The sequence below is a fragment of the Neophocaena asiaeorientalis genome, unplaced genomic scaffold (assembly GCF_003031525.2).
Source record: "Neophocaena asiaeorientalis asiaeorientalis breed wild unplaced genomic scaffold, Neophocaena_asiaeorientalis_V1.1 scaffold59, whole genome shotgun sequence".
Lineage (NCBI taxonomy): Eukaryota > Metazoa > Chordata > Mammalia > Artiodactyla > Phocoenidae > Neophocaena > Neophocaena asiaeorientalis.
The window spans coordinates 3,295,789-3,307,485 of record NW_020174268.1 but is presented as its reverse complement, the minus strand read 5'-3'; the positions used below and the strand labels follow the sequence as shown (position 1 = coordinate 3,307,485).

Below are 11,697 nucleotides of genomic sequence, written 5' to 3'. Positions count from 1 at the left end.
CTGTGTACAGAAATCTGTTTGAATGTCTGTTTCTCTCCCCAGTTTGAAGCTCCTGGAAGACAGTCTATGTCCTGATCACTGTAGCAATAAATAGTTCTTGATGAGTAAGTCAAAGTCTTCTCTAATGACTGCACCACTAAACACCAATGGCTCCTTCACTTTCCAGCTCTCCTCACTGACTTCATGTTGTGCGGTCATTTCAAAGGCGCTGCCTTCAGATGTGGTCTCTCCAACCAGCTCCTGGAGGTGTAAAACCTCTGCCTTCTCTTTTTGTGCCTTTTCACAGGCCACCATGTACTGATATGCGTACTCAAAGGGCCATCCCAAGACCACGGAATGCAATGAGTGAACGACATGCAGTAGGTAATTCCTGACTAATGGGGTCTTATTCCTTTCTCGGTTACCAGGATGACGAAGTAGTGACTCCGCCTGCTGCAGAAGGCTTTCCTCTGCTAAATGCCTCCCAGCATGTCTGCTAGAAATCTCCAGCCATCGGGAGCATCACCTCCTCACCCTTCCACAAGTTTCCACCACTCCACGCAGACCTTGTCTTCACAGGAAGAAGGTACTGAAGGAGATGAGGAGAGTTCAGTGGAAGAAGTTTTATTTCTTCAAGAGTTAGAGAGCCCGGAGGAAGACCAGTACCTGGAGGAGGAGGAAAATTATCTGAAAGGAAAGGAGTATCTGGATGAAAAGGAGTATCTGAAGGAGGAAAAGTATCTACAGAAGAAAGAGCTGCTGGAAGGAAAAATGTTTCTGTATGAAAAGTTTCTGGAAGAGGGTGAGTATCTGGGGCGAACATCCCATAGATGGTAGTTCTAGTTCATCACAATGTCGGGGAAAAAAGAACAGGCTTGAGATACAGCCAAAGCGCAAATGATCGACCCTACACACTGCGCTGGCATGCTCGTGAATCATTTCTGACCAAGTTCTACTCACAACTTCAAGAGCTGCGCCCCCCAAGCACTGAGCCTACGGAGCAGACAAGGAGACCTGATGAACGGGAAGCGCCTATTCATAAAAAACAAAATAAGACAAACAGAAAACACCCCCTAACTTGTATCTTTTCTTTTTCCTTGTTGCACAAGTAATACATGTGCATGGTAGATGTTTGAGAAACCGTATATTCATAAAAAGAAGAAAGCAAAGATCACTCCCATTCAGAGATGATAATCGCTTTTACACTTTGGTTATGTCCTCCCCAGACACTATATAGTGCTTGCAACCTGCCCTTTAAGGTATATTTATTTCTATATTTCTGTATTATAATTACATATAAATATTACATACTTATAGGAATATCATTTCATGCTTTCAATTTTCTACAAGTCATTTTAATGGCTGCATCACATTGTATATTTTCAAACCGTAACATTTTAATTGATTTCCTATTACTGATCATTTATTGCTTCTGATTTTTTGGTTACTCTTTAAAACAGCACTTTGATAAACACCCTTAGAGCTAAATTTTATTAATGGGCTCTAATTATTTCCTAGAATACATTTCCACAATCTGTTACTAAGTCAGCAGAGACTAGTATGCTTCCCAGGGTGCCCGTTCAGCCCCTGGAAGGCATCATCTTACCCTGCTGGAGGGTATTTAACTTTGCAGTGATTTCTCTCATCCTAGAGCTGACATTTTTCCAATACTGTTTCTGCAACTGGCAACTTTTCCTTAAGCTGGGTTTTATTATTTGGCAGTGGTCTCCTTGTGCTGTCACTCCAAGTGGCTGATATGCATTTATTCACAGGCCCACACAGTGTCTTCCCTCGACGTTATGACTGAATGGACATATCCAACCGGGAACGGAAAGTTAAAAATCCAGGTCATCTGCATCGTCTTAATGTTGACCTAGAAACAGAACTAAACTATTTTTTCTGGATCCCGTCCTGTTACCAACCGCAAGCATCTCAGGGAGCTTGAATTTTTAAATCCCAGTCTGATTGCACACTGCCTACATCCTGAAAGCTGGGTGGATTCGGCAGCCACACAGGTGTTGTGCCTTTACCTCCTCTGCATCAAATCAGATGTATCATCCTACATTCCTACTGCCCTCACAGAAGTTAGTACGTTGGAGAGCTCATTCCTCTGTTGCTGGGAAATTCTCTTTTCTGTGCGCCTCTACCACTGAGCTCCCTTTCAGAATCCTAATAACCCTGCTGTTCAAGGACCAAGTGTGATTCTAACACTGAAAACTAGCATTCAAGCCATTTCTTCTGCACAGTATGAATCAAGCATTCTTAACATGTCCCTGCTATGTGTCGGACCTTTGTAAATATATTACCCACTAGAATAGGGCAAATACAGTGCTGTCAAGTGAATGGAACTGTTTATAAAAGCAAAAGCTTTGAAAATAAATGCCCTGCTAGCAAAAATTGGAGAGGCACTGAAAAACCTGTAGGGGAATACTAAAACGCCTTTGAAGGCACATGGAAGCGTGTCTTAGTCTACGAAAACCCAGGGTGCCAAGCCAGACTGTACACAACAGATTAAGTTAAGAAGGGGTTTACAAGAGGATCTTAAATCTTCAAAAGAATTTACATCACAATTTCTTTATGTATAATTTCTCCCCAATACCTTTATGATGTAACTTTGTTTATCTCTTGTTTTGAACCTCAGAGCCTAACAAGAGCGCTTTCCTGACTCAGATCCTCAGTAAATGCAAACTGAATCAAATTCAGTTTCATTCATTTCACAAAGCCAGGCATATATATAGACACACACACACACACACACACACACACACACACACACCTTTTTTCTTGGTTTTGTTTTTTGTTGTTTTTTTTTTTAATTTTTATTGGAGTAAAGTTGATTTACGACGTTGTGTTAGTTTCAGGTGTACCACAAAGTGAATCAGTCATACATACACATATGTCCACTCTTTTTTAGATTCTTTCCCCATATAGGCCATTACAGAGTATTGAGTGAGAGTTCCCTGTGCTATACAGTAGGTCCTTATTAATTATCTATTTTATATATAGTAGTGTGTATATGTCAATCCCAATCACCCATACTTATTTTTTAAAACAGCATTATGAATTAATCGGCGCCTATAAAATGACAAATGGGCTTCCATCTCACATGCTGACGGATTAATTATTAGAGGTTAGTGGTGAAGCACTGCAATGAGAAGGATTTTGACACCTCGTTTGGGCTCAGCAGGAAAGTGTGCCACGATCCACCAGTGATGTCTGTCACAGGGGCAGGAGAGGAGAAAGGAGCATGCACGCTATTTACTTGCCTATTTGGTGGCAGACATGAACCTGTCACAGAGAACACTTTTTTTTCTTCCTCTCTCAAGACCTTGACTGCATAGGTTTGAACACCAGCTCTCTCCCACTTATTAGTTGCATGAGCTTGGGCAAGTCACTTAACCTCTCTGTGTCTTAGTTTTCTTAGCTGTAAATTAGGAATAACAGTAGGCCTACCTTATAGGATGTTTGTGAGGATGAAAGGGGTTTAATTACGTAAAGCATTTTGAGCTATGCCAGGCATATAGCATTTTAAGACTATGTAGGTGTTAGCTATTATTGTTATTATTATTATAATATTAGATTTTATTATTTCCTTACCATTGACTTGTGAAGGGTAAATTACATCCCCTGGCCACATTTTCCTCTTTTGTGAAATGGACAGAACAAAAACACAAGAGAAGATGCAATGAACTAGGGTGTGGGAGGAATCTAGGGCCCCCACCCAGCTACTCTGCAGCAACGTCAGAGTCTCCCATTGCCCTGGACCAATCAGGGTACGTCAGACTAACAACCCTCACCCCCTCTCTTCTTTAAAAGAAGGGATGATCTTCTCCATGATTTGTGAGAAAACCCAATAAAATTAGATGAGCAACTTGAATGTAAATGCAGCATCGACTGTCACTGAATAATCAATACCACATGTGACTGATCTCCCCCGATTGGAACTGGGAGGTTCCAGATCACCTCTGTGAAACATGGGTGTAAACCCTGTGATGTCAGAGTCAGAAGACCCAGCACAAGGGTGGATTGGAACTGGGAGGTTCCAGATCATCTCTGTGAAACATGGGTGTAAACCCTGTGGTGTCAGAGTCAGAAGACCCAGCACAAGGGTGGGCCTTTGACCTTGGGCATGTCAACTACCTGCTCCAAGTCTCCCTTTCCCCACGTGAAAAAATTCCTTGTGATTGTGGCAATTAAATGAAAGAACATTCTGGAAATGCTGTGAAAGCTCTCCCACCCCATACAACTGTCAGGTGTAAAAATGTTTTTCTGATCTCACAAGGTGCAGGAAGGAAGAAGTACGATCTACATTTCTGTCATGCTGTCACAGAACAGGAAACCACCCCACAATGAGGCCTCTTTTGTTTATTTTGAACCCAAGACCTTCCTAAAGATGAATTCTGCTCTGTGGCAAATAAGGCCGTAGAGGTGTCACAGTATATTCATTTTGATTCGTAATGTTCTTACCTAATGGTATTTTGATGCATATACTCGGCTGGATTTGATTTTCTTTCCCCTTGCTAGCTCCTCTTTGGTGGCTCTGAATGCTATTTGGCCGAAATGCTATAATTTGGTCGCCATTTCCAGTTGAGAGGTGGTGCCCCGAGGACCATTTCCAAAGGGGGAACCTAGCAATTCTGTGTATTTAATAAGAAAGGTTTGAGATACACCGATAAGGCAGAGATGGGAGAGCCAGACAACCTGTCCAGCAGGAAGTTCACAGATAGTGGCAGAGCTTCCCCATCAGGGTGCCATGAGTCGGCCACTACTGGGGGGAGATGCTGAGCCCCAAGACCAGTCGCCCCAGGCTCCACTCTGCTCCTGTACAAACAGTATCACTTTCTGTGTGTGTCTTGCCCTGAAGGTGGGGAGCACAGTCCAGTGGCATAGGGTGTACAGTGTGTATTTCGCAATCTGTTTCCTTCAATTTTCCAGCCACTCTTTACCCCCTGCCCCCTTCACAGATGCGGATCCTGGAGTTTGAGAGAGGGTATGTGACTTCTCCAAGGTCATGGAAAATAATTAGAGGGGCCAAGACAGCCTCCCAAGCCTTCTCTTCTTTCTCTTCTAGTCACTTCTCTTTCTTTTCTCCTTTCTTCCCTCCTTTCACCCTTTGTTTCTGCTTTTTAATAAATTACATGCATGTTTTAATTTGAGAAGAGTAACATAAAAAGAAGCAAAATCTACTTTTGTTCATTTTTTTAGTGGAAAATTTGAAAAGTAGAAAAATAACGCCCAACCTACCAACATCCAAATATAAGTAAAGCTGATTCACATTTTATCATTTTTACTCTGCTCCTCCCGCCCTCATTTTTTGTGTGTTTGGTGGTTGTGGTCCTTGTTTTGTCCTGTTTTTACCACTTTAAATATGCTGTATATAAAAGAAGTCTGTATTTTACTTTTGTAACTTAGTATTGTGACTTCCATATTTGCCCGTATTGCTTAATTTTTGTAGACGTCATTTTAATAGCCAAGTGATATTCCTCGATAATAGTCTGTCTCATGGGTAAACTATGGATAAGTGTTGAACATTCAAGATTCAAGTTCAAATTTTCTGACCATCATCTCTTTACTACTTCCACTGTGCCATTCTCTAGAATCTATACTCTATTTTATCCCAATTGTACCTGAAATTCTTGATGTCATATCATTCAAAGCCAACGGTCAGGTGATTAAATGACACAAATAGAGTCTTTACAAGCAACTCATGCAGCTCAATATCAAAAAAACAAACAACCCAATCCAAAAACGGGCAGAAGACCTAAATAGACATTTCTCCAAAGAAGACATACAGATTGCCAACAAACACAGGAAAAATAATTTTTAAAACATTTATATCCTCTGAACCTCAGCCACCTCTCCTGTATAGATAGATGTCCTTCATCCTGTGACAGAGGGAGGCCTCTGTAATAACTCAAAAGATTAACAAAGCAAACCTAAATGTCCCAAATCCATGATTTCACGAAAATTACCTTCTCGAGTTCTCTCTAATTTTATCAAATTCCAACCTCATAATTTCTAAAGGAAACCATTAAGAGAGACAATGCTAACGAAAAGCAAAAATAGAAAAATTCTGTAAATCAGGGCCTCTCTACCCCAATCCCAGCATCACATACTTAACAACAGATTTTTTAATAGAAAGAGTCTTTTTTTTTTTTCAACATTGTCTTTCTGTTCTTTTTTCCAACAGAATTCAAGGCTCGTTCATCGCAAACCCTGCCTAGTCTTAAAGCAAGGTAAAAGTTTTTGATTTTTTTTTTTCTGATAAGTCAGGTGGAAGTTCATGCTTAGGGATGATGCTTCAGGAGCCTTTGCAGTCCCAAAGGTGGAAAGTGGGGGTGAGAGTGGGGTGGGCCGCAGGGAGCAGGACCCCCGAGGAAGGCGCAGTTCAGGCGGGGGTCTCCTAGAAGTCACACACAAAGGACCTCCCGATACAGCTCCCCTCTGCTGTTCAGCCACTCACAAGCTGAGGGACGAGTCCCAGGATCAGGGTCCTGGGCGCCCAGAACTACGGAGAGGAAAGGGCAGGGGACAGCTGAGTCTGGAGGGAAGGCTGAGCTGGGGAGAAATGGCCAAGGGCCCCGGGCAGTGGTCGCAGTGAAGAGACAAGTGAACACCCACAAGGCAGTTGCCGTCTTCCTTTTGCTCAGGCATATTCCAAGCTCTAAGTAATCGCGCAGTGAGTGTTCATGAAACTCCCACCACGGGACTCAGCCCACGCTAGACGGTCACTGACACAGCTGTGGACAGAAGCCTCTGTGTGCTCAGCTCTGTGGAAACCCATGTGGGGCAGGGGGCACAAGACCTCTGATTCACAGTCCTCGTCCCCTACATCTGCCCCAAAGGATGACTGGGGGAAGGCAGTCATTGGCCTCCACCGGTGAAGTGGGTTGACACTAGCTACAAAGAAAGCCCAAGGCCAGCTGGGTTTCGCTGAGAAGCAGGAACGAAACCCCAGCTCTTCTGCGCAGGAAAGACACAGGCTACGATCTGAGGGTACAGTACTCTGCACGGGGCTCCCCTCCACCTGGTGAGGCCAGCTCCCCACTCCCGCCCTCTACCGGCCCCTCCGTTCCACGCTTCACGCTTCCAGAGGCTCAGCACCGTGTATCTGCCAGGTCCAGCCCTACTAAGGCAACCCCTAAGAGGGAGTGCTTTCCCGAGGCCCCTGCACCTCAGCTACTGACACTCACAGAGAAGCAAGCAACGTGGTACTGAAGGGGCCTGATGGTGAAGTGACCCTCTGGAAGGCTGTGATGGAGAACAGGGACCCTGGAGCCAGGGACCCACACCTGCCTGGGTGTGAATCGCAGCTGCTCCACCCAGTCAGCTGTGTGCCACAGGGCAGCCACCTAATCTTCTGCCTCAGTTTTCCCACCTGTAAAATGGGGACAGGAAGAGGTTCCGACTCCCGGGGCTGTGGTGAGGATTAAAGGTACTAACTGACAGGGCGCACGTGGAGCAGAGGTTAGCACACGGGGCACGTGCGGTGAGGGCTGTGGATCGCTGTTATCCTTCATTCTGCTCCCACGAGCCACCACGTGGAAAATTTAGCACATGCTGAACAAGGAGCTTGATTCCTGGTCAGCTTTATTCCAAACACAAGCACCTGTCCAATCTTTTATTCGTATCGCAGCTGAGTTTGTTTCCTGTTCTTTCCCGGGGCCCTGCGGGGAGCCTGGGGCCTGACCTGGGTCTGTCCCTGAGCAATTCGGCTCGCCTCCCCCGAGTCCAGGTCTGGGCCTGGGGGTGCTCAGAGAGGCCCTGGATTTTCCTCACACAAGGGTGCTGAGAGACCAAACCCTCTACAAACCCCTTTGGGCAAGAAGGGTCCCACTCGTGTTTCTTTGCTAAGGCAGGGGGGATGAGAAGGGAGCAGATTCAGGTCAGGTGTTTCATGGGTCCCTTGTAAACGGGAAGGCCCCCTCTTCCACATGCGTCCCCGAGGTCCCCAGGCGCATGCCAGGCCCCTTCCCCGCTCTGAAGCGGCTGCAGGAGCAGGCCTGGGATCTCGGGACAGGGGCTCCTGCTTGCAACATCTCCGCATTGCCGATGGGGCAGGGAGGTGGTGTTTGGCCACGCAGGCTGGAGCCCCAGTCCTGCTTTCCGGGTGCTGAGGCCACAGCAGAGCTCTGGCAGGCACCCCAGAAGCCCTGCAACGTCCCAGCCTGGGGCAGGCGTGGCAAGGAGAGTGCTGGGCAAGTGTACATGAGCATGGAAATGACCAGAGCGGCCCTCCATGACCTTAAGTATAATCCCTGTGTTTGTCGACAGCTTTGATTTGTCAAAGTCCATCCATGGGGACCTGCATTATCTCCTTGGGTCCCCGTGGGCACCTGGTGAGTGAGGTAGGACAGGCATTATCCCAGCAGAAGGATAAGGAAACTGAGCCCCGGGGGGTCTCCTGATGTGGCCTTGAGGCCTGGAGCAGGGCAAGGATTGACACTTGCCTAAAAAGCTCACCTTTCTCCACTGGTTCTTGAGCCCTGTGGTCACCTGACCTAAGACCAGAGCATCTTGCCACTTGCCCCCGGGGCCCCTTGCTAGTGGTGCATCCTGAGAACACAGCTGCTCTGCCCCGGCCCACAGGCTGGCACGGACCCTCCCCCGGGTCCCCTAGAACTGGCACAGATCTGCCTGGCACTCCCAGCAATGCTGAAGGGAGAACAGCTTTCTGGCTAGAGCAAGCTACCTCCTCTTCTCTTCCTCAACTCTTCGCCCCCAGCCTCAGACTGCGGCCCCTCTGCCCCCCACCCCTGATCCCTGCATCAGGGAACCCGACAGGGAACAGGCCCGTCTCATGAAGGGCCACTGAACTTCTCATTTTCCCTCTACGAACAATGACAGCCAACACTGCCCACTCTCGTTTTGTCCTCACCTGTGCGGACCTGGGGGAGGGGGTACAATTACCGAAAAGGTGCGGAAACCGAGGCACAGAGAAGTTAGGTGGCTCACCCAAGGTTACTCCACTCTAGCGCAAACGCCAACACTTCAGCTCGGACCGCCTGACACCAAAGTCTACGTTCTTTCTGCCGCCACAGTCTCTGCCCCCTGACAGGCCGGGCATCTCCCCTCAGGCCTGTCTCTGCCAGTTGGGCCAGTTTCCACGAGATGGCTTCAGGGCCAAAAGCCCCTCTCATCCCTCTGAATCACAGGTTCTTGTCCCAGTTAAAAGGCAGAGATTCCTGAGGAAGGACACGATGTAGGTCGGGGTGCTGGGTCACCCCTTTTGATCCTGAGCTCCCGGGTAGCAGGGCCTGCGCCTCACACCCAGCGCCCTGTCATCAGGCCCCGCGGAAACCTTTCTCAAAGATGGTGGTGTGTGCAGTGGGCAGACTAGCGGGGACAGACGTCGGTGCTTGGTTTGAAGCGGCTGCTGATTTTTTCCGCTCTGCCTGAGGTAGCTCTGAGGCAAGAAGGACGACTGGAATGAGCAGGGTGGTGAGCCAGCAGGGACACAGAATGTTCTGGAAGGTTAGACTGTCCGGCACGGAGGTCTGGCCCGTTGATTGGCCTTTGAAGGCACCCCCAGAGCCTGTCACTCTAAGTGAAGCTACGCTTGGCACCCAGAATGGCACACAGGCCTATTTTCCACGGTCCACAAGGTGGTCCCTTCCAACCGGTGACAGCCACCACCAACGACAGGCCGAAGTCCGCGGGGACCGGGAAGCAACCGCCGCCACCACAACCTCTCCGCAGGCCACAGCTCTGGGTTCCTAACCCGGCCCCTGTCTGGAGGTGGACCGACCCCTTGCTCCCCTCTGCTGCTGGCGTCCCTCGGGTGACCACCTTCTTTGCTGTCCCTCCTCCCACCCCCTGAACCTGCCAGCAGCAGGCTTCTCCTCGGTGACACGATGCCGTCTACATCCTTGGTGAAGCACGACGGAGAGTTCCTGGACTTGCAGGACAAGAGCACGCAGACGGAGTGGAGCTGTGAAAGCCAGCAGGGTAAGGGACCCCACAGCCGGCATCCACCTCGCGGCCGGGCTCCTGGGGGCTTGGGGAGATGTGGCCTTGCGGGCGTTCCGCGGATGTGGAATACGGAGGCTGGAGTGGTCGCCATCGGGCTGATGATGCATGATGCTTCCTGTGCCGCCCTAACCCTGGGACCCCCTTCCTCATCCCAGACGCCCCTCAGAGGAAGAGCCTCTGCAAAGTGCTAAGACAAACACCTCTGCGATCTTCCCCTCGTCTTCTTCCCGGACCGGGGCACGAACCCGCGTCCCCTGCACGGGCAGGCGGACTCTCAACCACTGCGCCACCAGGGAAGCCCAGTTTTCTTGTTCTTGTTCTACATGAACACAGGCCCTATTTCCCTCGGGGACACAGGCCATTTCCTTCCCAGATTACAGGCTGATTCCCTGCGGAGAGAGGCCATCTCCGAACAATCACATGGTGAAGGGACTGGGACCCACCCCAGACTCTCCATCTCAGCGTGCAGTCAAAGCCAGCCCTGATTCAGAACGAGCCAAGACCATCCACAGGGGGAACTTCTGTGGCCACAACTAGGAGACACTCAAGAGACAGCTGGGCAAGACTGCACTGAGGATCTTAATCCTCTGCCCAATGAAGCCCAAAGGTTCCTCGCCCTAGGACCCTGGGGGTGCAACACTGAATGGCATTTCTCGCCATTAGCAATAATTTAAACCCAGCCTTAGTGAGACTGATCCATCACAGATTCACACATGCGTTTCGCATCTGTAGTCGTGGCAGCGGTAAATTAGATTCCCTACCAGCACCTCACTCCCCTGCCCCCATCCGTGCCTGCTAAATTTTGTAGCTCAAATGTGGTTAAATGAAATTAAGAGTCAGAAACTCTGTGAGGGAGAATGGTGCGGCAGAGGCAGGCCCACACAAGCCAGGAGTTCCATGGTGCCGGCTGCCAGCACGTGACGAGGAGCCTTTTACAGGCTAAATCGGTTCACGTGGGATTTTTATTAGTGTGTGTGCTCCGACAGAGCCCTGAAAACAGGAACCATTTCAGAGTCAGTAAGTATGACAGCTGGAAAAAATCTGAGCGTTCATCTAAATATTCATAAGCAGGATTCTCGAAGTCATTTACTGGGTAATCACCTGAAAAGTGCCAATGCTAAGCTTGAAAGGATGTGGGAGAGGAGAAAGAGATAGGAGAAGCCTGGGGTGTGGAAAGGGAGTCACCAGAGCCTGTTCATACCACTATGCGCCCACCTCCAGAGAGAGACCCTCCGGAAATCACCGCTTCATTTGCCGTGTTCATTCACGATCCTTTTGGTCCCCAAGCTTCATTTACAGAGCCAGTCACGTCTGGATCTAATTTAGGTTTTAAGCGCTCTGCCTATTTGGTCTGTAGGGGCATGTTTCGTAGCTAAGTCTTTTCCAGGACTGAGTTCCTTAAAGCCGACATGTATTTAGTGTTTAGCGAAAGTCTAGCCACCCACAGCAATACCTACTGATCAGATCCTGTGATGTTGGTGGCCTGGACCAAAGGTGTGGACACTGTTGCAGCAACTAAAGCCAGGGTCAATGTCATACCCCAGGCTCCTGCAGAGACATGAGGGGATGGTGGCTACAGCAGAGATTGGAACACAAGGAGAAGTAAGCAACTCCCTAGAATTCGTGAAGGTTTTTCTTTTCCCTTCTGCCTATGGTTTACAATCAATCTTTTGGAGAGTGTTCATAATAATTGGGCAGAATTTGCTGGCAACACGTAACTGATTGTGTCTGGACAGTGGAATGGGG

The 11,697-nt window shown here is 48.5% G+C and overlaps 1 protein-coding gene across 1 annotated transcript in view; it reads left to right on the top strand.

The window, feature by feature from the left end:
- Nucleotides 1–468: 468 nt before the first annotated feature.
- Nucleotides 469–11,697, top strand: part of ERICH6B (glutamate rich 6B) — a 42,237-nt gene continuing 31,008 nt past the window's right edge. Inside the window, exon 1 of the mRNA XM_024755631.1 lies at nt 469–781. Within this exon, the coding sequence (XP_024611399.1) occupies nt 469–781 (313 nt within the window). The remainder of the gene's footprint in view (nt 782–11,697) is intronic.